Here is a 26,974-nt window from a genome sequence, read left to right as displayed (position 1 = left end):
CCAACCCGGTGCCCACCGGATATGCTGAACCACAACTCCCATCAGACCTAGCTGGCATGGCCAATGGTCAGGGATGATGGGGATTACAGTCCAAGAACATCTGGGTGGGCCATGCTTCCCCAACACTGCCAGATCAATTCTTTTTATGGAGCAGCCTTTGACCAGCACCTGCCATCGCTGTTCCATCCAGTTCTCAGCCTCCGTTCTGATGGGTGGAAACATCTCCCCTGCTTTCATAGAATCATAGAATAGCAGAGCTGGAAAGGGCCTACAAGGCCATCGAGTCCAACCCGCCCGCTCAATGCAGGAATCCACCCTAAAACATCCCTGACAGATGGTTGTCCAGCTGCCTCTTGAAGGCCTCTAGTGTGGGAGAGCCCACGAACTCCCTAGGTAACTGGTTCCATTGTCGTACTGCTCTAACAGTCAGGAAGTTTTTCCTGATGTCCAGCCGGAATCTGGCTTCCTGTCACTTGATCCCGTTATTCCATGTCCAGCTTCCCCAACTTAACAGAGTCTCACCCTGAGAACCAATCCAAGAGCTGCCTCCTTAAGCCACAGCACCGTCCTTCGAATTCAGTTCTAAAATGGGACAGCACTGCCCTACAAATTGGGCCATTTGGAAGATATTCGTGTCCTCGGGCTGGTGATCCCTGATTCTCCAACCGACCTCTTCAAGCAAGACACCCTGAGTCTCCACTGTCTCCCTAAGCATGTGCTGGTGGAACGCAGGCAAATCGGAGCATCCCCGTTGGAATGCATTAGAGTTTCTCTCCCTGCTCCTCCATCCAGGGGCTATCAGAAGAGGAATTTTATAACCAGCATCGTCCCCATCTCACGCATGCAGGTACCATGACTAATTCTCCCTTTTTTCTAAGACAAGGAACTTGAGTGAGTAGTTCCATTAGTCCTCCGTCGTCCCCTTCAGGGCAGAGAAGCAAGTGGATTCCAGCCATTGTACGTCCAGAAAAACAACTTCCTATCTCTTTCTCATCTCCTTCTGCATCCCTGCCTCCCAAATTAGGACACAGACAAGTTATCCTCTACTTAAAGTGTGTGTGTGTGTGTGTGTTGGGCCACAGCTGGTGAGGCACACACACAGACATTTCATCTGTTCACTTTTTCTTCCTCCCTTCCCTTCCTGCCAGGCACCCTGGGCGATCTTTACACCGCAATCTTTACCCTTAGAAGTAGTATTATGGTCACAAGACCAGCAAAAGTTGAATGGCACTGTGAATACAATGATATAAAAGCAGTTACATAGGGTGACCCTATGAAAAGGAGGACAGGGCTCCTGTATCTTTAACAGTGGCATTGAAAAGGGAATTTCAGCAGGTGTCGTTTGTACATATGGAGAACCTGGTGAAATTCCCTCTTCATCACCACAATTAAAGATGCAGGAGCTATACTAGAGTGACCAGATTTAAAAGAGGGCAGGGCACCTGCAGCTTTAACTGGTGTGATGAAGAGGGAATTTCACCAGGTTCTTCATATATTAAAATGACACCTGCTGAAATTCCCTTTTCAATACAACTGTTAAAGATACAGGAGTCCTGTCCTCCTTTTCATATGGTCACCCTAAACAGTTAATTAAAAGTAAAATTTTAAAAAGTAAAATTGAATAATTGTGAACCGCCCAGAGAGCTTCGGCTATTGGGCAGTATAAAAATGTAATAAATAAATAAATAAATAAATTTTAAAAATGCACATGTCCCACTCATAAAAATACAAGATTTAGCAAAGTAAAAACATTGTCAGACATTTACTATCATCCCACGCTGACAAGCAATTGCAGCAGCACAAAATTTAGCTACTTTGTTATTATATCTCCTGTCTGGGGATCGACTTGCTCATATCTACTGTTTGTGTCCGAAGTGAAGTTTTCAGCAGTTTTCTATAAAACAGCCTTCCTCAACCTGGGGCGCTCCAGATGTGTCGGACTACAACTCCCAGAATGCCCCAGCCAGGCTGGGGCATTCTGGGAAGTGCAGTCCGACACATCTGGAGCACCCCAGGTTGAGGAAGGCTGCTATAAAACTATGATTTCAGTGAAACAAGGCAATATTCGTATAAAACCCAGACGCTTCACGTTCCTGAGATGTGTGAAATATTAATCCGGCAACTTCGCTCCTTCTCTGTCCTGACGTACTCCTGCGAAGATGCCTTTGTCCTTCAGATCACGGTGCCCCGGATCTACTATTTTAAGACAGCCTAGCAACCCAGAAAGGCTGTACCAGGTAGCTACATAGGCAGGATGGGTAAAGACGCAAGTTTACACCCAGCAGCAAGAGAGATGTGACAAGCAGAGGCAAAGACGGGCAGGAGAGTCTATTTCCAGCCATGTCAATTTTGCATGAGTGCATTCGCACGTCTGTTCTACCTGTCTCCACATTAATCCGTGAGATACTCCTGCACGAAAACGCACCTATAAATAACTACCGAAGTACTTCTTTTCGAATGAACTGGCTCAAGAATACTCCTTTATAAACCTATCTATCTAAACGTGCACATTCCTAAATGCATTTCAGGTTGTGCATTGAGCCAAGAGCTGCATCGTCAAATCCGGAGAAGAGCAAAACCTGAAGGGTCGTAATTTTCCGTGGATCAGGTGAGCGGGCGCTGGAATTCGAAGGCAACTATCGCCTTCCTCAGACAACCCTAGGTGAAGGCCGTGCAGCTCATCTCGAGGGGGAGAAAGACGGCAATTTGACCTTCGACAGTACCCCACGCTGCAGGGAAGTTTTTTTCCCCTGCTGCATTTCGCCTCGCTCTCCCTCCTGCTGCTGTTTGTGGAAGTGCATGGGGATTTAATTCTTAAGGGTGAAACAAAGCAGGAGAAAGTTGTCACACGGAGGAGGGCCAGGATCTCTTCTCCATCATCCCAGAGTGCAGGACACGGAATAATGGGCTCAAGTGACAGGAAGCCAGATTCCGGCTGGACGTCAGGAAAAACTTCCTGACTGTTAGAGCAGCAACTCTGCCTTCCAACTCTGCTATTCTATGATTCTATGACCAAATCCCGAGGCAGCAAATTCTACCTTTAGAGCTCGATTCCTTTCCCCTTCCCACACAGGAGCCCACCGGCCTTTTTAAGCCCCCCTCCCCATTTCGTTATGATAGGCTCGGTGCTGCATCACTGCTCCGGCTGAGCTGTCACCCGGCATATCCTTCCGCCTGGCAACCGAGTGGACATGGCGTTGCAGGCAAGCGGTGAGTAAAACCGCCCCATTTTTCCGCGGCTCGAGAATCCAATTACCCAGGAATGCTCAAGGCTGCAGCACTTCAGCGAGAAAAGACCTTCTTCTCCTTCCCCCTTCCGTACCACACCCTCCCTCACCGCCCCTTTGCCGGTTTCCACACAAAGATTTTCCTCCAACTGATTTCTATTCTGTTGCTTTAGACACGGGGTCAATGAGACCCAGAAATGGTGTTTCTTTAATAATGTCCAGTTCTGGGCACCACACATCAAGAAGGATGCAGACGAGCTGGAGTGTGTTCAGAGGAGGTCAACCAGGATGATCAGGGGACTGGAAACAAAGCCTTATGAAGAGAGACTGAAAGAACTGGGCATGCTTAGCCTGGAGAAGAGAAGATTGAGGGGAGACATGATAGCACTCTTCAAAGACTTAAAAGGTTGTCACCCAGAGGAGGGCCAGGATCTCTTCTTGATCTTCCCAGAGTGCAGGACACGGAATAATGGGCTCAAGTGACAGGAAGTCAGATTCTGGCTGGACATTAGGAAAAACTTCCTGACTGTTAGAACAGTACGACAATGGAACCAGTTACCTAGGGAGGTGGTGGGCTCTCCCATATTAGAGGCCTTCAAGAGGCAGCTGGACAACCATTGATCAGGGATGCTTTAGGGTGGATTCCTGCATTGAGCAGGGGGTTGGACTCGATGGCCTTATAGGCCCCTTCCAACTCTACTATTCTAAGATTCTATGTTTGTGTGTGGAATTTAGCTTCCTCCACCCTGCCCCTTTTGATGTTGAAATGAGACCCCCACACCCCAATTTATACGGGACCCCACAAATATACAAATAAATAAACAAAGATGGCTGCCACACTCATGACTAGCTTGGCCTTCAGATACATGAAAGAAGAAATGGGGTGATTTTGGAGCCCCCAAAAAGGGGGGAGAGGAAGGAGAGCATTGGTGACTGGGATGGACTCACCCGTCACAATACACAACTGGAAGATTGGGGGGGAAACTGTCTCAGCCTTCTCTAACCTGGTGCTTGCCAGATGTGTTGGACTACAAAGCCCATGACCCCCAGCCAGCACAGCCACCATGGTGGCTGGTGTTGAGGGAATTCTAGCCTGAGAAGGTACCATGTTTGGGAAGGCTGCAGTGTCCCCCTGTGTTCCGTTTGAGAGCCAGTGAGGTGTAAACTAGGACCCCCGAGAGGAACCAGGTTCAAACACTCAGCCACAGAGTTCATTGAGTGACCTCGGGCCAATCGCTGCCTATAAGCCCGGCCTACCTCAAAGGGTTGTTGTGAGTATAAAACAGGGGTGGAAGGAGGTGCATCTATGTCACTCTGAGCAACTTGGAGGAAGGCGTGGGATCAAAATGTATTCAATAAATAAAAACGTGATTTCCTCCTCTTCCCTCCTCAAACCTTTTTCCTTGAGTGTTGTGACTTTTTAGATTGTAAGCTGGTGGGCAAGAACTGTGTGGCATAAAATACTTTCGATGGATAGATGGTCAGTAGATAAATGCAGCCAGTGACAATAATCCCCATGAAACATTCTGATACTCCAGGGATGGGGCCCCTCTGGGGTTTACAGAAGGCCACACCCTCTTCCCCTGACCACTGACCATTTTGGGGACAGCAACAAAGAAGAGGGCCTTCTCTGTGGTGGCCCCCCCAACTGACGAGGCCCGCCTGGTGCCAACATTGTTATCTTTTCGGCGCCAGGTCAAGACTTTTCTCTTCTCTCAGGCATTTAGCAATCAGAAATGAGCCTGGATCTGTTTTTTAGGCTCATAGTTTTTAAAGTTGTTACAGTAGTTTTAAATGTATGTGTATATTGTATGTTTTTTGTGGGTTTTTTAAATTTTGTATATTATTTTTAAGTGTCTTAATACTGTGTAAACTGCTCCAGAGAGCTTTGCCTAAGGGGAGGCATACAAATGCAAATTATTATTATTATTATTATTATTATTATTATTATTATTATTATTATTATTATTTTATTATTATTATTATTATTTCTGGCCCCACCCATTTGCCTTCAGGCCTGCCCACCACAGGAACCCAGATAGACGGCATACCTGTGATGGCGTGATGCGAAAAGGCCTCCACGTAGACGAGATAATTGTGCGGGCAGTGTTTCTTGAGCCATTTGCACACATCCTGCTGCGTCCACAGCACCACCGGCTTGGTAAGGCTGCCTAGAGTTGGGCTGGTGTGGTAGATTCCGTAGTGGTCGTAGGACCGGCCCTAAAGGGTTTGCCGATGCCGGAAAAGAGAACGGAAGCGTTAGTGAGTGTCCTGGAGCTGCTCACGAAGCAACGGATTAACGGATAATTCGGTCGGTGTACGAATTCTGATTCTTGGTGGGGAAAAAGCAACCCCTATTATTATTATTTTCCAAAAACAAGTTGACGATCATTTTGGAACATCAGAAACTTCGAAGGCAGCAAAAGTAAATATACAGCTGTTTTTATTGAGTTTTATATGGCTATTTTATCGGTGTATATATTAGGATCCTTAATCAAGCAAACAAACACCCAAATAAAGTCTTTTTCCAAGCAATCTAAAAACTGCACACTAAATGGCAGAAACAGCCCATGGTGAAGTACAATGTCCAAGGCCCGGTTCTCATCACGCCAACAATCACTGAAATGGGCAATTTTTGCTACTTTAAGACTGGGGTGCAGAAACTATTTTGGAGAAGCCTTCGAGGGCCGCATTTCATGGTGGGTGGGACTGAAGGCAAAGCGGACGGAGTCAGAAATACCAGCCTATTGTAGCTTAAAGCTCTCACTGCCAGTAATTACGCTTTAGGAGAGGCATTCCAGCCTTTTATCATGCTGCATGTGAGGGGGACAATCTACACAAAAGCTGGAAAACCATGAGACAATTTGTGGTTGGGGAAGAAGTGGTGTATGGCCATCTAGAGGGATGGATCGGGGCCCCAGAAGGGTCAGATTTTGCACCCTTGCTTCCATATGAAGAACCTCGGTGGCGGGCCTTCTCTGTGGTGGCACCCACCCTCTGGAAGACCCTCCCTCTTGGGGTTCGGGAGGCGGAAAACACAGTATCTTTTAAACGCCTCCTGAAGACATACTTTACACAGGCTTTCCCTGGTTTTTCATGTAGCTGGTTTTATGTTGCCTTTTAAACTTTTTAATGTTTTAATTTATACTTCCTGTGTTTTATGGTTTTTAATTGTGTACTGCCCAGAGAGCTTCGGCTGATGGGCAGTATAAAAATGTAACAAACAAACAAACAAACAAAGAATATAAATTGGCTGGAGCGTAGAGGATAAACCGGAACATAAATCCAAAGAGACAAAGGAAAACGTTTCCCCAAAACTGTTCCAGCTGTTTTCTCTCTTTTTAGCCAGTTTCCAGGAAAGCCTCTGCTCCCGCCCAGCTGAGACCTCAGCAGGTCTTTTCTAAGCTATGCACCTTCGGTCCAGGGTGAGGAACCGCAGGCCCAACAGATGAAGATGGACCCCAATTCCCACCAGCCCAGCCAGCATGGCCAATGGCCAGGGGTGAGGGTGTTGTAGTACAGAAAGAACATAAAAAGTGCCATGCTGGATCAGACCAAGGGTCCATCTAGTCCAGCACTCTGGTCACACAGTGGCTACTGAGGACTCTAAAGATGCTTCCCAATGTGCGGAGCTCTCCAAGGTGTGGAGCATCCTTACATCCTATGTGTGGAGCACCTTGGATATCACTTTCAGAGTTCTCACTGAAACCCGGAGCGGATTTACCACCCCACTGACACAGGAATCATCAGCATCTACTGCAAACACCAATATCACTCATCACCCACGATATTGGGTCGTAGGGCCAAGTTGACTTGCTTTTCAAGGCCAGGAAGCGCCCAGACGATTAGCAACCATTTATAGACCCAAATATGGTCCGCACCCAGTCGGCTGCCCCACTGGGGTTGAAGGCACCGTGACCTTCAAGTCAGGGATGCTTTAGGGTGGATTCTTGCATTGAGCAGGGGGTTGGACTCGATGGCCTTGTAGGCCCCTTCCAACTCTGCTATTCCATGATTCAATGACCAAATCCCGAGGCAGCAAATTCTACCTTTAGAGCTCGATTCATTTCCCCTTACCACACAGGAGCCCACCGGCCTTTTTAAATCCCCCCTCCCCATTTCATTATGATAGGCTCGGTACTGCATCACTGCTCCGGCTGAGCTGTCACCCGGCATATCCTTCCGCCTGGCAACCGAGTGGACGTGGAGTTGCAGGCGAGCGGTGGGTAAAACCACCCCATTTGTCCGCGGCTCAAGAATCCAATTACCCAGGAATGCTCAAGGCTGCAGCACTTCAGCGAGAAAAGGCCTTCGTCTCCTTCCCCCTCCCGTACCACACCCTCCCTCACCGCCCCTTTGCCGGTTTCCACACAAAGGTTTTCCTCCCACTGATTTCTATTCTGTTGCTTTAGACACGGGGTCAATGAAACTCAGAAATGGTGTTTCTCTAATAATGTCCAGTTCTGGGCACCACACGTCAAGAAGGATGCAGACGAGCTGGAGCGTGTTCAGAGGAGGGCAACCAGGATGATCAGGGGTCTGGAAACAAAGCCCTATGAAGTGAGACTGAAAGAACTGGGCATGTTTAGCCTGGAGAAGAGAAGATTGAGGGGAGACATGATAGCACTCTTCAAAGACTTAAAAGGTTGCCACACAGAGGAGGGCCAGGATCTCTTCTCTATCCTCCCAGAGTGCAGGACACAGAATAATGGGCTCAAGTTAAAGGAAGCCAGATTCCAGATGGACATCAGGAAAAAACCTCCTGACTGTTAGAGCAGTACGACAATGGAATCAGTTACCTAGGGAGGTTGTGGGCTCTCCCACACTAGAGGCCTTCAAGGTGCAGCTGGACAACCATCTGCCAGGGATGCTTTAAGGTGGATTCCTGCATTGAGCAGGGTCTTGGACTCAATGGCCTTATAGGCCCCTTCCAGCTCAACTATTCGATGATTCTATGGTTCTATGTTGTGCAAATCAGCGAAATTCAAGCACTTTGAAGTTCCCCAATTTCCACCTCGACGCACGTCCCAACTCGTGCAACTTCAGATTGCATTCATTTTTATTATGTATTTATTTCATTTCTATACCTCCCCATAGCCAAAGTGCTCTGAGCAGTTTACAATTCATTATTATTACTAAATAGAGTTTAATGTATGCTAAACTCAATTCAACAATATTTTAATTTTCACGTGCAAATTTGCATGCATTTTTTTCCAAACGGACACAGCAATTGTCCACTTTTTCAAAAAGTGCAAATTATGCCCACATAGATTAAAGCACATGTAGGGGCATTTTTCAAATACATGCATTTTTTTCCATGTTCATTTTTAAAACCTGCACATTTCTCAAACACATTTTTCTTGCTTGCTATGTGAATGGCATCGCAAGTGTGGAAATGTACACACTTCGGTTGTCGATCATTTTCAAATCTGCGTTCGGGTCTGGGTGGCGCGAATTGTGTCAATTCTGGTCAAAAACAATCTGAAATGAATTTGTCACCCGCCCTTCATTTTCTCACCTCCACAACCTCAGTTCTAGGACACAAGAGACTTCTCGCAGATGCAGGATAATTGCCTGGCCCCGGCCCAAATAAATAGTGTCTCTTGAAAAACCACAGTGGAAATCATAGAATAGTAGAGTTGGAAAGGGCCTATAAGGCCATAGAGTCCAACCCCCTGCTCAATGCAGGAATCCACCCTAAAGCATCCCTGACAGATGGTTGTCCAGCTGCCTCTTGAAGGCCTCTAGTGTGGGAGAGTCCACGACCTCCATAGGTAACTGGTTCCATTGTCGTACTGCTCTAACAGTCAGGAAGTTTTTCCTGATGTCCGGCCGGAATCTGACTTCCTGTAACTTGAGCTCATGGTTCTGTGTCCTGCACCCTGGGATGATCGAGAAGAGATCCTGGCCCTCCTCCATGTGACAACCTTTCAAGTACTTTTGTGAACCGCCCAGAGAGCTTCGGCTGTTGGGTGGTATAAAAATCTAATAAATAAATAAATACTTGAAGAGTGCTATCATGTCTCCCCTCATTCCCATGCATGTCTTGGTTCTCTCTGGTTGGAGTCAGCCAGAGGTATTTGCTCTACAGGGATTTATCTGCCATGCACAGTGGAGTGGGGCAGGGAATCTGCTCCAGGTTTTAGTCAAAACCAATCAGGACTCTAAAGGAGCTCTCCAAAGTGCTCTAAAAGAGCTCTCCAGATTGGTTCTGACTGAAACCCGGAGCGGATTCACTGCCCCACTGCCCCTGGAGCCGCCAGCTTCCACTGGCCATGTGCCTACTCACTGCTAGTGGGGCAGTGTCAGCTGAATTACATCACAGGAGTGTGCAACGGTGCTTCCCCCCTAATTTATTCAACATCTATGTCCTACCTTTTAAGGTGCAAAATCTTAATCAAAATTCAAAGCAGTTGAAAATAACTAAAAGCAGCGTCAGCTAAAACATGAAGCTAGCGTAAAACCCTGAGAAATGAGATGAAAAATGCAAGGTGGGTTGTTTTTCCTTTTTTTTTGAAGTCTACAACTGGACCCTGTCATCCTAGAGACTCTGGAAAACAGACTTTGGTTTTAGAGATGTGGGCCACGAGTTATCTCAAGTCAGGCTTGGAAATGAACTTTGGGCTTCATAAAGGCCCACCTCAAATCAGAGACAAGCTTTAAAAGCCCCCCCCCCCATTCTTTCACAGCTCCAATCCAAATCGGAGAAGAATTTCTGGCTTTCTGCTATCCTTCTCAATCCCCCAAAGCCCCCACCCTGACAATGAAGAGTAACAGTACATCCTAGCCCAGGAGATGTAGTTTTCTCAGAGGCTTCTGTCAATGGGAGAACTACATTTCCTGTTGTCTCCCATGCTAGGGTGCACTGGTACCCAGGTTCGCCCCGTTCAGAAGACCCCTTAAACCATGGCTTTAACCATGGTGGTTAAGCCAGAAAGCCGGGCTGTGTTCAGAAGACACCTTAAACCACGGCTTGAACCATGTTGAATAAAGCAAAAAGCCTTATTCACCGTGGTTAATGGTTTGAGGTGTCTTTTGAATGGGCCCTTTGTCTCAGAAAAATGTTGTCTGAGGCCTTCTGATGTTTGATAACTGCTGAGTTAATGTTCAGATAACTTGCTCATCTCTACTACCCACCTTTCTCCTTGCCACCATGGCCGCAAGCCAGAAGAGGAAATTCCAGGGTTGATCTCTGCTGTGTTTAGGTCGGTAGTGCATAGAGTGACCGTATGAAAAGGAGGACAGGGCTCCTGTATCTTTAACAGTTGTATTGAAAAGGGAATTTCAGCAGGTGTCATTTGTATATATGGAGAACCTGGTGAAATTCCCTCTTCATCACAACAGTTAAAGCTGCAGGTGCCCTGCCCTCTTTTAAATCTGGTCACTCTAGTGTAGCTCCTGCAGCTTTAACTGTTGTGATGAAGAGGGGATTTCACCAGGTTCTCCATATATACAAATGACACCTGCTGACATTCCCTTTTCTATGCAACTATTAAAGATACAGGAGCCCTGTCCTCCTTTTCATATGGTCACCCTAGTAGTGCAGCTTAAAATTCAGAAGCAGGCTACTAGTCCTGATGGCTACATAGTATCTCCAGTATTGGAAAAGGAGGTAGTACTGGTCGATGAAAAACACGAGCAGGAAGGTGGCATTAAACTCATGTCCGGCTTGCAGGAGAACCAAGCACGCTAGTGGAGGTAGGACTGGATGACCTGTACCTCCAGTGCTAGCCTATTCACTCACCTGTATGGAGTTCCTGGTCACCTATAGTGACCAGATAGGTTGTTAAATAGAAAGCTGATTAATAATATAAGGTTGGGTTGATAGTAGGTGCTTGGAGAAAGATGGTTTATGCTGGGAATATCTGTCTACAAAGTTTCACTATTTTTTTGTTTGTTCTTATATTTAAAACAGGGGTACAGAACCCCATCCCAAACCAGCCCTCGGGCATTTCCCAGATGGCCACCCCCTTTCCCCCACCACCTGATCTGTTGATAGTTTCTCAGCTTTTGTGCTGTACCCCGCCCCCCGCCCCCCATTCAAGAAGGTTGAAAGGCTTAGTTATTGGCAAGAAGTTTATGCTAAAATCTGCTGGCGTTTTGGGCAATTTTGGACCTGCCCACCTCCGGAAAAGACGCTCTGCGCCTTGGACTTAAAACACTGGGAATCTTTGTTGTCAATGTCGCTGACGTCCTGTTTAGATTTTCCTTTTGGATTAGGAAGCACTCCTTGGGAGCAGGTGAGATAAAAAATCTAAATGAATAAACGGCCTGTCCTGAATTTATTCCAGTTGTACATTTAGGGTTTTCAGTGTGCAGGATGTAGGAATGCCATCAGGTAGCCTCCCCCCACCCCCACTCCTGACCGACACCACCCCATTCTAATTATCGTTGAGTAGGTTTGGACTCCCAGTGATCACGGAGGCCGGGCTGGTTTAATCTTCTTGGCAGGCAAGAGAAACAGCAGCTTGTTAATAAGAGGCGATGTTTTGGATGAATTCAACATCACGTTCCCAGTGATTTGGAATTCCGTAAAAGGAAGGGCTATTACAGCTGGCGTCAGTGTGACACTGGCAGCTTTGCTGCAGCAGCGCTGAAAGCCAGAGATGGCCGGAGCCTCCTCTACAAACTGGCACAACTCCCTATGCGACTGACCCCCTTTTCCAGCAATAAGCTCCTGTTCCGGGACTATTAAGTCCCCGCCCCAAGAAACATTTTTATTAATAATTACATAACACAGCGGGCTTTGATTGAGATCCACCTTGAACCCCAACGTGCAACATGGGACCCAGTTTAATGGATTGCTACATCTGCTCATTTTTCATTTCCCCATCCTTTTTTTCTTCTTGTCCTTCTGGCTCTTCCAGGGAGAGGTTGCAGCTCAGTGGAAGAACGTATACTACCGGCACAGAGGTTCCAGATTCAATTCCTGCCATTTGCAGCTAAAAGGTCCAAGTAATACAAGGAAGAACTCTACCGGAGACCCGAGACGGTTGCCAGCAGTCACGGTTAGGCATGTAATGAAAAATTTGTTTTTGCTTGCCTGTTCGAAGCTCCGAACGCAAGCACATGTCCACCGAACATATTCGCAAATTGTCAAATTTGTGATCGTTTCGTTTCTGATTCCTAGTTCGATTTGTGTAAATGTCCTAATTAGCACAAATTTCCCAGTGGGGTTGAATCAGCCCCACTTTGGCCTATGTAGGGAATTTGCACAAATTTGGGGAGATCTGTGCAAATCTCCCATTTGCTTGCTGCTGCTTTGCACATGTTTCCCGTGCGCACAGCGTGAAGTGATTGCAAACGTTGATGGGAATTGGGTAGGAGACACGAGGCAAGATGATGTTCGTAGGAGCCGGGTGATCTCAAATATCGTTCGTTCTTCCTGACTGTTAGAACAGTATGACAATGGAACCAGTTACCTAGGGAGGTGGTGGGTTCTCCCACACTAGAGGCCTTCAAGAGGCAGCTGCACAACCATCTGTCAGGGATGCTTTAAGGTGGAGTCCTGGATTGAGCAGGGGGTTGGACTCGATGGCCTTGTAGGCCCCTTCCAACTCTACTATTCTATGATTCTTGTCAGGGCAGACCAGTGGAGGCTGGTGGCTCCGGTTTTGGCAGGCTATGGATCCATTCTGGGTTTTAGTCAGAACCATCCAGAACTCTAAAGGAAATATCCAAGGTGCTAGCCAAGTCCAGTGTTGGGTAATGGGCTTTGCTTGAACAAGGCCATATCCGTGAGCCCCCGTGCTTAAAACTACCGGATTACTTAGGATAACCTTTACAACCTGCTGTCCTCTGGATGTTTTAAGCTACAGCTCCCATAATCCCTGGCCATTGGCCCTGCTGTCTGGGGTGGATGGGAGATGCAATCGAAACATCCACGGGGCACAAGGTTTGGAAAGGATGACTTAGAAGGAGCTGGAAGGAATACTTCAGGCCTCAACACCTGGTGTCCAGATTGAGAAGAATTAAAATTGGCACTGCTGATTATTAAAGTGGGAAATGCCTTATTTACTTATTTATTTATTTATTTATTTTATATCCTGCCCTTTTGCCTCTAAGAAACCCAAGGCGGTGTACATAATCTTCCTCCTCTCCATTTTATCCTCACAACAACAACCCTGTGAGGTAGGCTGGGCTGAGAGTCTGTGACTGGCCCTGCGTCACCCCGTGAGCTTCCATGGATGCGTGGGGACTACTCCAGTCCAACACTCTAGCCACTACACCACACTGCCTCTCTCAGACTGTTGTTATTATTATTATTATTATTATTATTATTATTATTATTATTATTTATTTATTTATTTATTTATATAGCACCATCAGTGTACATGGTGCTGTACAGAGTAAAACAGTAAATAGCAAGACCCTGCCGCATAGGCTTACAATCTAAGTTCTACCTTGCAAGGAAGGTGGAAGTGTAGGCTCCTTTTTTTTGCAAGTATGGAGGAGGAAGTGGAGGAGGAGGAGGAGGAGAAGGCTGGAAAGAGGCAGCGATACAGTTTCCTCTGAAAGACAGATGGAGAGAGAGAGAGAGAGAGAGAGAGAGAGGGAGGAAGAAAGGTAGCAGGAAACCTGGACCAATCACTGATTTCTGCAAGAATACATAGCAAAGGAAATTGACCACATCCATACAACGGAAGCCTGGTACTTCATTTAGCAGGACTTAGTCCTCTGTTCCAAAGGTACGTTCCTCTGTCAAAATTCTCTTCCAGTTAAGGAGATTGCCTCTCCCCACACCGCCCCAGCTCTCCTCCCAAGCAAGGTCTACGAGTAACAGCCGGAGGGGCGCCAGTGCAGCCCGAGATCACTAATGGAGCGCCCAGGGACCGAGTTCTTTCCAGCAACGACCTCTGCCTCTGTGAAAGCGAGGCCCCCAGTTAAAGAGGGTCCATTTGTGAAGATTGCAGGTGAGAAAATCACTGAATGTTTCATTGTTCTTGTATTGTTGAACCCTGAATGGCAGCAGAGCTCAAGCAGGAGCAGACGAGCTACAAGAACTTGAAAAATGACCGTTTTCAGAGAGCTGCGGGTTGGCTGCAGTGACTCGACGGGAGGGAAAGACACTCTGCACATGACCAGAGGTGCCTTGCGGCTATATCACCAGGCTCACCTTCGTTTTAGTTCTGCATCCTTTGTTGGCTTGTCTGGAAAGACTTTGAGCTCCCAACACCAAATGCGCTTGTTTGTTTGCTGTATGCATAGACTTCAACCCCTAATAGCTCCCAAAGTGGCTTAGAGTAAATGCAACTTAGAACAACGCACAATTAAAAGAATTCAAGTTCTAAAAATAAATCTAAAAACTGAAAGGCCAACAAACCAACAGCATTACTGAAGAGCAGCAACAGGAAGGCCAGGAAGCAGCGTCGGAATAAGAAAAACGACAAAAGGAAATCCACCTCCCCCATGCAAAGAACTCTCCCAAACCCCTGTTTAATCTGTTTCCAGACACAAGCTTTCGTGGACATTGGATGCATGTGACAAAGTAGACCGTGTCCACGAAAGCTCACACCAGAATAAATCTGTTAGTCTTCAAGGTGCTGCAACAGTCTTTTGTCATTTTTGTTGCTTAGGCCTCACCTAGACAAGGGGGGCAGAGGGAGGCAATCTTGCGATTTTATGATCGCGAGATCGTCGCCCTGGTTTCCATACGGTGTGCGACAATGCGGCCATTTTTTTCTTTTAAAGGAGACGGAGCGCAGGAGCGTTCATGCGCAAATCATAAGGTTTTTTTTTTAAAAAAAATCCCCACTCTAGTGTGAGAGAGCCCACAACCTCCCTAGGCAATTGGTTCCATTGTCATACTGCTCTAACAGTCAGGAAGTTTTTCCTGATGTCCAGCCAGAATCTGGCTTCCTGTCATTTGAGCCCATTATTCCGTGTCCTGCACTCTGGGAGGATCGAGAAGAGATCCTGACCCTCCTCTGTGTGACAACCTTTTAAGGATTTGAAGAGTGCTCTCATGTCTCCCCTCAATCGTCTCTTCTCCAGGCTAAACATGCCCAGGGCTTTGTTTCCAGACCCCTGATCATCCTGGTTGCCCTCCTCTGAACACGCTCCAGCTTGTCTACGTCCTTCTTGAATTGTGGAGCCCAGAACTGGACACAATACTCTAGATGAGGCCTAACCAGGGCCGAATAGATGGGAACCGGTACCTCGCGTGATTTGGACTCTCAATTGAATATGTGCAGAGATCCTATTGAAAAGCATTGCTTTGGGAGCAATATGGAATTCTGCCTGATATGTTGAATCACTGATAGCACGTTCACAGATGTAGAACCTGGTGTAGTTGAGAAGGCACTGAGTAATGAACAGGAATTTCAGACCCTGATCATGTTTCCTCCATAGAGAATATGACCAGAACGAACGCAAACATTAAAACATTAAATCTTGCCAAGTACAGTTGCCTATATTATTTTTCTGACTAATACCCACATATACACAAAATAACATAACTCTTCTTTTATATGCTGTATAAATTGTATTTTGACTCTTTCATTAGATAGTGATCTCCTGCTTAGGCTGTTTAATTGCAGATGTTCCATAAAGCACAAAAGTTATAGACTACGAATTATAATAAGTGGATTCCTTTGTTTTGTTAGGGATCTTGATGTATTATATTTGTTCTTCTTTTTCTTGCCTTTAATTTGTAAACTTTATTTCAAAATAAAATAAAATGTGATGTAAAGAAACAAACAAACCATCTTCATAAAGCAGGGGAACAATACATCTGCATTGTTTATAGCAGTAAATACATCTGCATTGGCTGTTAGGCATAAATGGGACCTCCATCAGTGGAGGCTGGTGGCTCTGATGTCAGTGGGGCAGTGAATCTGCTCCGAGGTCCAGACAGAACTCTGAAGGAACTATCCAAGGTGTTCAACCCAGTCCCCAAAATGTGTTCAGCACCTTGGATAGCTCCTTTAGAGCTCTGTCTGAAACCCGGAGTGGCTTCACTGCCCCACTGACATTGGAGCCACCAGCCTCCACTGACCTCCATGTACGGAAGCAGTATATCTGACTACCAGATGGGAAAGAGAAGCCATAGGAGAGAGGGCTCTTGCCTTGATGCCCTGCCTTATGAGCTTTCTAGAGGTATATGTCCGGTGGCTGCTGGACACAGAATGTTGGAGAAGATGGACCTTTCATCTGATCCTCTTTCTTACACTCGGCCGAAGGCCCCTAGAAGGTTAACAACAGAGGCTCTCGGTAGTAAAGTAGGGTCACAATGAAAAGGAGGACAGGGCTCCTGTATCTTTAACAGTTGTATTGAAAAAGGAATTTCAGCAGGTGTCATTTGTATGCATGCAGCACCTGGTGAAATGCCCTCTTCACAACAGTTAAAGCTGCAGGAGCCCTTCCCTCTTTTAAATTTGGTCACTCTAGTATAGCTCCTGCACCTTTAACTGTTGTGGGGAAGAGGGAATTTCACCAGGTTCCCCATATATACAAATGATTCCTGCTGAAATTCCCTTTTCTATGCAACTATTAAAAATACAGGAGCCCTTTCCCCCTTTTTGTATGGTCACCCTAAGTAAAGGGAAAAGAGGCAGGCCAGGAAAAATATTAGCTTAATTTATCTAGGGTGGCCATCTGAAAAGGAGGACAGGGCTCCTGTATCTTTAACAGCTGCAGAGAAAAGGGAATTTCAGCAGGTGCTGTTTGTATATTTGGAGAACCTGGTGAAATTCCCTCTTCATCACCACACTTAAAGCTGCAGGAGCTATACTACAGTGACCATTTTAAAAGAGGGCAGGGCACCTGCAGCTTTAACTGGTGTGATGAAGAGGAAATTTCACCAGGTTCTCCATATATACAAATGACACCTGCTGATACAACTGTTAAAGATACAGGAGCCCTGTCCTCCTTTTCATATGGTCACCCTAATTTAGCATAAAGCCCTTAATGCTGGGAACTCAGCCTTAGGAGAGGCATTTCAACTTTATAGAATGGGGGGAAGAACTGGGCGGTTTTTAATGCTTTATGTGTGCATGTTCTGTGTTTTAGAATTTTAAATTTTGTATATTCGTTTTTATCTTAATTTTAGTATTTCTGTAAACCCCCCAGAGAGCCATGGCTATGGGAGTGGTATATAAGTGCAATAAATAAATAAATAAATAAATAAATCAGGAACCCATTAAACAGCTGGCAGTCAGGGAAGGGGGAATCCTGGGGGGACCACAGTTGGAGGCCAGGCAGGCCAGGTTTGCCCTGAGGTTCAACACCCTTGCTGTGGACATTCCCATCAGGGCAGTGCCAGAGAGAGGCCAAGAGTATCCGAGGAAGGCTGAAACTCCTACTGGCAGAGGGGCTGAATAGCTATGCCTGGGTTTGATCCTGTGGCTATTTATCCCAGAAGGAAAGCAGCGGCTGGAAGCAGCGGTGCTCACAGAAACAAGGCAGCCTTCGGAAGGTCGGCGGTGCTTCGACTGAATCGCACCGGAGCCAATTTCCCCGCCTGTGAACATTGGCTAATTAAGCACGCCTAATTAAGGAGCAGCAATTAGTGCAGCCGGAACGTCAAGACCTTCTACGATGGCTGCATTGCTTAATGGCTTGTCCCCTGAGCGACGCCAAAAGCCCAGACCGCAGCAAGCGGTCGCCGGGGCTGATTCGCTGCCCTTGGCCCGCTGGGTCAGTTCCATCGTTTCTTAAAGATCTTTAAAAGGGCTCCGAGCGTGATGAGGCCAAGTTCGAGGACAGGGTGGCTGGGGGCTTGCCAAATGTGTATCAAGGCTGCAGCAGGACCGGGAAAGCACCCAGCCATCCCTCCATCCTGTGCAAAGACGATCAGAGCCAAAGCACATGGTAGAAGCCATCTGGGACCGGACCGCTGCTTTGGGGAGCCCAATAAGGGAGGCAGGAAGCTGAGGTTAGTAGTATTCTCATGTGTTGCCTGTCTGCTTGTTTCTGCACCCATGCATTCCTCCTCAAGCAATATTTAGGCACACAGGGGAGTTATTATTACCATAATCCTCCGGACCTTTCTCGTCCAAACACCCCTCACCTCATAAAGACTACTCTGAACTTCCTAGTAAGGGGGAAACATAGAATTATAGAATAGCAGAGTTGGAAGGGGCCTACAAGGCCATCGAGTCCAACCCCCCGCTCAGTGCAGGAATCCACCTTAAAGCATCCCTGACAGATGGTTGTCCAGCTGCACCATGAAGGCCTCTAGTGTGGGTCATTGGTTCCATTGCCGTACTACTCTAACAGTCAGGAAAATTTTCCTGATGTCCTGATTTTTTCCAGATGTCCTGATCTGGCTTCCTGTCACTTGAGCCCGTTATTCCGTGTCCTGCACTCTGAGAGGATCGAGAAGAGATCCTAGCCCTCCTCTGTGTGACAATCTTTCAAGTATTTGAAGAGTGCTCTCATGTCTCTCTTCAAACTTCTCTTCTCCAGGCTAAACCTGCCCAGTGCTTTCAGTCTCTCCTCATACGGCCATGTTATATTTGTTCAGATGTCCAAACTATCCTCAGCCTTATGGATGTTAAAGTTCTCCAGGCATGAAACACCAGCTCAGTCAAGAAGGGGGTTGTTCCTTGACTTTTTCCTCCCAGATGCAAAAGTTCCGATCTGGAAGAGTCTTTCGGGCTGCATCCTTCGGAATAATTTCATGCAACCCTCAGCATCATCTGAGAGCCACTGCGGGGTAGTGGTTAGAATGTTGGGCTGGGACTTGGGACATCCGGTTTCTAGTCCCCACTCAGCCACATAGCTCATGGGGGACTTTGGGCCAGTCACGGACTCTTAGCCTAACCTACCTCACAGGGTTGTTGTTGTGAGGATAAAGTGGAGAGGAGGAGGACTTTGTAAGCTGCTGTGGCTTCTTTGCAAGAGGAAAAAAAGGGTGAGATATAAATGCCATCATCATTATTATCTAATAATAATAATAATAATATGATGATGATGAAGATGATGATGATGGTTCTCTGGATGCCTGGACCACCCCTTTGGGAACTGCTTACTTTTCTGCTGTGTGTGTGTGTGTGTGTGTGTGTGTGTGTGTGTGTGCAAGAGGTAGAGAGGGAGAAAGTGAACATCGACGCAATCCTGCAGTGTTGCAAACTCTACCCACTATCAGTTCTGTTGCCGTGCCCTAGTGGCCTTTCCCACTGTTCAGTGTTGTTGAGTGTGTTGGGGTTCAGAGCACACTCCTGCCTCGTTCTCAGTCTTTGGGGTAGGTTGCTTCTCCTTTGCCATACTCCCATGGCAGCCATTTTGTGACGGTGCGAGGGACAGTTCATCAAATTGTCCAATGTGCCCAAAGTGGTTGCTAAAGCAGGTCTCCCTTTCTTTGTCTTCCTGCGAAGCCTCAAATACTTTTTCTGCTCCTCATAGGTCAGGCTCTCCAGCTCCTGATGTTATTCTAACGTTTTGAATGGGTTACTGTGATGCACAGCGTCACATGACCCTGGGTCTCTAACGTTGTAAATGAGTTGTACTTACAGGTTCTATTTCTTAGTTCTAGCGCGGCTACAGATTCATGTGCCTCGTTCTACCGCTAATTTTCCTCTCCCTCTTCTCTGAGAGTAGCAGAGCTGCTGGGTTTGCGCCGCCCACTTCCTGTTCTCCTTCCTTCGCCCCGTTTGCTATCTTATCTGCTACAGCAGAGAAATCACACCAGCCTTATACTGTGCAATCACTGACAATTGCATGCAAAGGACTCCGAAGTTTTCCACCTTAGAATCTGCTTTTATTGTGAAGTACTCCCATGCCTCCTGCCTTAATTGTGCTCCTTTTGCAAAAGATTCGCCCGAGCCGCTGCTGTGGGCGCAAGAGCAAGATTTTAAAGAAATGCTTACATCTGCATAAGCTTTATAGATAATGACACCAAAATTGGCACAGTAATTCAAATACCAAATTTGAATCAAATTGGGTCATCGGTTGATATTTTATGATTTTTTTTTAACATTTCCCCCCTCTTTGCAAAGGAGCTGAGGAGCGCTCAAAGGATCGCTGTAGCTCCGTGCAGGAAAATTAACAAGGGTCTCTGCTCCCAGTCCCAAACGGGGCTGCTACTAAAACTTTTCAATTTGGTCACCCATCCAAACCCTGACCAGACCCAGCCCAGCTTAGCTTCAGCAAAGTGGCTGGCTCCTATGCATTCAGGCAATTCCCTGGGACTTATGTTAAGATGTTTTGGGAGGGGGTTTGTGTGTGCTTATGACTATTGCCTTGCACTGCTGGCTAGGAATGAGGCAGGCAGTGGGCGGAGCAAACCCAGCAACTCTGCTACTCTCAGAGAAGAGGGAGAATAACGGAAAGGATTTAACAATGTGCCCTGCAGTAACGTCACGCTAGTGTGCCCCGTGATACAGAGAACCAATACAGAGAACCATGTTAGAAAGGGACACTAGCAACGTTATAAGACTAGTGTAGATCCGGCCCTGGATCTTTTCTGTCATCCTTTTCTGCACTTTTTTTTTAGGGTAACAAAACCCTCCGGGCAGAAAACCCAATGCCTAAAACCAGTGGAGGTTGGTGGCACCGATAACAGTGGGGTGGTGAATTCGCTCTGGGTTTCAGCCAGAATTCTAAGGGAACGATCAGCGCCTTGGATAGGTCCTTCAGAGTTTTGACTGATTCTGATTGAAACCCGGAGTGGATTCACCACCCCACTGACATTGGAGACACCAGCCTTCCCCCGTGGCTTAAAACAAAAACCAGCTGGAAACGTTTGAGGCCCACATCTTCCTTCCAAGGCAGAAAGTGGAAATTTGTCCAGGACGCCCGTGCCCAAGAATGACGGCATCTCCTCTCTAAAGATGCTGAACCCACCGCAACCATTATCCAAATAACCCTCCTCGCTCTGGAGTAATAGGTACCCAGCACAACCAGTAATTTCCCCCAGACAGAAGCAAACTGCGTATTACTCTTGGTGTTTAATCTCTCTCTCTCTTTTTTTTTGCAAATTGGCACACTGTCTGAATTCGCCTCTCTCCTTCTCTCTCTCCGCTTCTCAAACTGGCATACATTGCCTCAAATGTGACCTATAAATGGAACAGATGCATGCAGCCTGGCACCTGGAGGCAATTTTTTAGCCTGTTAAAAGGGAAAGGGTCCCCCCCTCTCCCGTCTTTTCCTTCCAGGCTGAAGGCAGCGAGTTCTCTCTTTCTAGTTTCCCCCCACCCCTGCGGATGCAATCCTGCCTCAGTGCCCCCTCCCACGGAAGGAGCTGAGATCTCAGAAGGCTACTTGGAGGTCTTGTTCAGCTTCTACACATGAAGGGAAAAGGATCAGGCCTTTCCACAGCTACCACTGGGGTTTCATCCTGCCCCCCTGGTCCGAAAAGCACGGGGGACGGCCTCCCGCTCCTGCTCTATGGCTTCTGGAGTTGTGACAAAATTCCTGCATGGGACTGCTCTGGTCTACGTAGGAAAGTGGTTTGGAATCCACGGGGAGGCCCTCCCGCGCGACAATAGCGCATGAGCACATATTACAGCACGCACATGCGCAGGGCAGCTGGGATCGGCCCGGCTTTCTGGGATGGGCGTGTGCACGGTAATATAGACACACCCACCTATCGTTGCACACAGATCAGTACACAAGTTCTACACCTAGGAAAAAGAAACCAAATGCCCCGTTTCAAGGTGGGGAGTTGTTGGCTCAGCAATACTACAAGGAAGAAGGATCTTGGAATCGTTGGAGATCACAAGCTGAATATGAGCCCACAGTGTGATGTGGCTGCAAAAACAAAACCAAAACCAAATGCTATTTTGGGCTGCATTAATAGAAGTGTAGCTTCCAAATTGCACGAGGTATTGGTTCCCCTGTATTCGGCACTGGTTAGGCCTCATCTATGTCCAGTTCTGGGCATCACACTTCAAGAAGGATGCAGACAAGCTGGAGGGGACTCAGAGGAGGGCAAAGGGGATGATCAGGGGTCTCCGCGCCTTGAATAGCTCCTTTAGAGTTCTGGCTGGTTCTGACTGAAACCTAGAGCGGATTCACTGCCCCACTGACATCAGAGCCACCAGCCTCCACTGGAGGGGCGTCCTCCCCAGCCTGTGGTCAGAATATCTGGTCACGTTCTCTCCATATGACTTAGCATCATTCCGGGATACTACAGGGATTTCAAAATGGTATCCAGCAGCACAAAGGAGCCGGGAAGAGCGCCGGAGTGTTTTGCAGCCTGGAACCTTGTCCCACTCCCTGAAAATAGCCACGTTTCCCCAACACACGTTTTTGTGTCCATTGAACAGGGTGGCCCAAGTGGGGTGGAGGCATTTCGCTACAGCAACAGCCCCCCGTGACGCAGGTTTATCACCTCTGAGAGAACGAGGCCCACAGTCCGAAAAATCACAGGGCCAAATTCCATTGCGTGTGGGAAGCTACAGGCATCAGCCGGTCTTTGGTTTCTCCTTTCCTATCGTGCCCCAGGAGCAATTCTACGTTCACAGACTCGCCCGTCCACCCGCCGTCGTACCTGGGAGCCTTCGGTTCCGGGTTGCTGAAGGAGTTTCACGGTCCTCCCTCCCGCGGACCTCTGACTCCGCCCATCGTGCCAGGTCAGGCTGCTTCCCGAATTCCTCTGCAGGCGATAATTGAGGTTCTCAGCCGACACGGTGTGTTCTAGAAGGTTCTGGCAGAAGCTGAAGTGAGCAGCAGCAGCTGTGGGGCAGAGAAGGGTGGAGCTCAATACTAGCCTCAAGGCGTCAAGGATCGCCCACAATCTTTCCCCCCGACACATTATGTGATTTCTCCACCATCAGCTTAACGCCACAATTTAATCATATTGACGTAGTTATGACATTTTAGTCCCTCCCTCCCTCCAAAGAGCTCATGGTGGCTTACGGAGTTCCCCTCCATTTAGCCATAGCAGGAATGCAACACCTCAGGTTCCCCCAAATGGCCACGCCCCTTCCCTGGCTCCACCCCTTTCTCTCAACCCCCCGTGGGTGGTTTCCCAGCTTCTGTCCAGTTTCCCCCCCATTGTAAACGGTTGAGACGCCTCTCCTAAGGCTTAGTGATGGACACTAAGGCCATAGTTAGACCTAAGGTTTATCCCAGGATTGTCCTGGGGTCAAACCTGTTCATCTAAGTGCCACACAGGGCATCCAGCACTCAGGCAGGGGCGAACCCAGGATGATCCTGGGAGAAACCTTAGGTCTAGCTACGGCCTAAGAGTTTGAAGCTAAAAGTTGCTAGGATTTTGGCCCTGCCCCCTTTTGAGGCTGGCCCCGCCCACCACCAGCACGTGCCTCCGAGAATTTCTTTGAAATGGAATCCAGCCCTCAGGCTGAAATATGTTCAACGCCCCTGATGCACAGCATCAGGGCTGACTGGGGATTAGAGTCAAGTTATTCTCAGCCGCAGTCCAACACTCCAACCACGACACCACACTGGATCTCAGTAAAGAAGCATAACCACAGTAATATTTCACTTGCAAAGTGTTCAGAGCACTTCACGTACAGTACCTCGATCCTTACAATCGCCCTGTAAGGTAGGCCTGTGTTGTTATCCTAAGATTGAAGCTGGGAGAGCGGAGCCTGAGAGATCCGTCTGTTGTTTAAGGGCAAGGAGTTGAGGTGAGATACCCAATGCACATTTTTAGCCATTGGCCTTCACTGCAAACAGCACAAGGATACACCGGGGTTGCCCGGTTAAGAATGTAAGAAGAGCCCTGCTGGATCACATCAGAGCAAGGGTCCATCTAGTCCAGCACTCTGTTCACACAGTGGCTGACCAGCTGTCGACCAGGGACCAACTAAGCAGGACATGGTGGTGCAACAGCACCCTCCCACCCATGTTCCCCAGCAAGTGATGCACACAGGCTTACTGCCTCTGGTATCGGAGGCAGCACATAACCATCAGGGCTAGTAGCCATTGTTCTCCTTCTCTTCCAGGGATTTATCTAACCCCCTTTTAAAGCCGTCCAAATTGCTGGCCATCGCTGCATCTATACACGCTCCGGTTGCTTCCAGATTAAACGGCTCACGGGACTCCCTTTGGAAACCTCAGTTGGTGCAAAATGCCGCAGCTCGGCTGTTGACAGGCGCTCAGTTATTGGATCACAGCACGCCAATATTACATCCGTTGTGTTGTGTCATGATTCATTTCTCAGTCCCAGTTCAAGGTGCTGGTTCTTGCCTTTAAAACCCTAAATCAGGGGTGGGCAACACATGCGTGCCACCACGTACGGCCCTCCACGGCCATTTCAGCAGCCCCCACGTGTCCCTCCTGCCACCACCGCCCTGCCACTACCTCTGAAAGTGCCCCAGCACTTGTTAGCCTTCCAAACAGCTGTTTGATGGGCTGGTGGGAGCCTGATACAGCAGGGGATACCTCCTAGCACATCCTTTTCCCCAGGAGAATCGCTGCAATGGGTGTGTGTGTGTCTGAATCTACAGCCTTCCCTCCACCCCAGCAATGTGCAATGGGATTTGGGTGAGATTAGGGCCATAGCTAGACCTAAGGTTTATCCTGGGATCATCCAGGGTTCGCCCCTGCCTGAGCACTGGATCCCCTGTGTGTCACCTAGATGAACAGGTTTGACCCCTGGATGATCCAGGGATAAACCTTAGGTCTAAGTGTGTGTGTGTGTACGGCCTAAGTGTGTGTATGTGGGTGTGCAGCCTCCACCCACCCACTATGGCCCTTAATGCAAGTGAAATTCCCCACTCCTGCCCTAAATGGTTTGGGATCTGGATATCCAAAGAACCGTCTCTTTCTCCAAGAAACTTCACGTTTGCACATGAGGGTCTTTGGGCTAGACCCTGCTCCACATCCCTTCTCTCTCCGACATTTAGAACGGGGAGGGGATGCAGGCAGGGCCTTTTTGTTGATGGCACCCAGATCTTAGAATTCTCTGCTGATCATGTTCAGGTCAAAATGACCTTATTTATGTTTTTAATGCAACTGGGGCAGTGGAGGTATGATTATATATGATTATAGCAGGGAACGCTGATCAAATTTGCAGATGACACAAAATTGGGTGGGATATCTAATACCCTGGAAGACAGAAACAAACTTCAAAGTGATCTTGATAGGCTGGAGCGCTGGGCTGAAAACAACAGGATGAAATTAAATAGGGATAAATGCCAGGTTCTACATCTAGGAAATAGAAACCAAATGCAGTTACAAGATGGGGGATACTTGGCTCAGCAATACTACAAACGGGAAAGATCTTGGAATTGTTGTAGATCACAAGCTGAATATGAGCCAACAGTGCGATATGGCAGCAAGAAAGGCAAATGCTATTTTGGGCTGCATTAATAGAAGTATAGCTTCCAAATCACGTGAGGTACTGGTTCCTCTCTATTCGGCCCTGGTTAGGCCTCATCTAGAGTATTGCATCCAGTTCTGGGCTCCACAATTCAAGAAGGATGCAGATAAGCTGGAGCGGGTTCAGAGGAGGGCAACCAGGATGATCAGGGGTCTGGAAACAAAGCCCTATGAAGAGAGACTGAAAGAACTGGGCATGTTGAGCCTGGAGAAGAGAAGATTGAGGGGAGACATGATAGCACTCTTCAAAGACTTAAAAGGTTGTCACACAGAGGAGGGCCAGGATCTCTTCTTGATCCTCCCAGAGTGCAGGACACGGAATAACGGGCTCAAGTTAAAGGAAGCCAGATTCTGGCTGGACATCAGGAAAAACTTCCTGACTGTTAGAGCAGTGCGACGGTGGAATCAGTTACCTAGGGAAGTTGTGGGCTCTCCCACCCTAGAGGCCTTCAAGAGGCAGCTGGACAACCTTCTGTCAGGGATGCTTTAGGGTGGATTCCTGCATTGAGCAGGAGGTTGGACTAGATGGCCTTGTAGACCCCTTCCAACTCTGCTATTCTATGATTCTATGATTCTATTCGGCTGCTGTTTAGTTTTGTTATGATTACCGGTGTGTTCTTTGTTTTAAACGGTTTTAGTGTTAATTGTTCTTATAGTCTGATGCCCTGAGGTTGCCACTGGAATGGAAGATATGAGGTATATAAAATACTTTTATGAATAAAATAAAATAATATGAATTGGGAATAAACAATTACAGTCTGATCCTGGGCACATTTACTCAAAAGTAGGTCCCACTTGATTTAGAGGGACCGATTCCCAAACGTACATAGAATTGCATCATATATCAGCTCTTTGGCCAAGCCAGGGCACGGCACGGCATCAAACGTTGTGGTTAACCCAGCCTTGCTAACTGCAGCTCCTCCTGATTTCTTTCTCTCGGCTGGACTGCCAATTTGCCTCCAGCAATTTAAATGCAATGCAATTAAATGTTATGTCCCAGCAATTAAAAGCTTTATTGGAGGGGAGTGCAACCAGGCGATAGGGCAGGGCTGCTTGTATGAACTGGAGTTGGGCCATTAGGTACAATATCAGGTTGTTTAGATAACTAACCCTTTGCATATGCAAACAAAACAACCCCCCCCCCAAAAAAAAACCCAAAACAAAACACAGACACATGACGGCAGCCAAGACGGCCATCAGAAAAATTTCAAAATCCATATAATGTAATACCTTTATTAGGCCAACTGAAAGATTGCCAAAGAATGTGCAAGCTTTCGAGATCTCCAGATTTCTTCATCAGGCAAGATGTTACAAAATGTGGGTTTAAAAAGGGGGCAAGATAGGGAGCAGAAAAGGCAGGCTAGAATTTGTAGCCAGGATGTCTACATGGTCAGAGTTCTAAGATGATAACAGGAAGAGTTGTATACATAGCAATTGAGTTCTGCTGGATGATGATTTGATTCTATTTATACCATGCTTATACAGAGCCTCGTGTGGCGCAGAGTGGTAAGGGG

The 26,974-nt window shown here is 47.4% G+C and overlaps 1 protein-coding gene across 2 annotated transcripts in view; it reads right to left on the bottom strand.

Annotated features, from left to right (window-relative positions):
* SAMD10 (sterile alpha motif domain containing 10) overlaps positions 1–26,974 on the bottom strand; it is a 73,620-nt gene that overhangs the window by 9,757 nt on the left and 36,889 nt on the right. For both annotated transcript variants that reach the window (XM_063147429.1, XM_063147430.1), the window contains exons 2-3: positions 22,663–22,847; positions 5,279–5,447 (exon numbers count right to left, since the gene is read on the bottom strand). In XM_063147429.1, the coding sequence (XP_063003499.1) occupies positions 5,279–5,447; positions 22,663–22,847 (354 nt within the window). The remainder of the gene's footprint in view (positions 1–5,278; positions 5,448–22,662; positions 22,848–26,974) is intronic.

This window comes from Elgaria multicarinata, chromosome 1 (assembly GCF_023053635.1).
Source record: "Elgaria multicarinata webbii isolate HBS135686 ecotype San Diego chromosome 1, rElgMul1.1.pri, whole genome shotgun sequence".
In the NCBI taxonomy this organism is placed as follows: Eukaryota; Metazoa; Chordata; class Lepidosauria; order Squamata; family Anguidae; genus Elgaria; species Elgaria multicarinata.
Note: the sequence above shows the minus strand (reverse complement) of the source record. Positions and strands in the feature narration are given on the sequence as shown.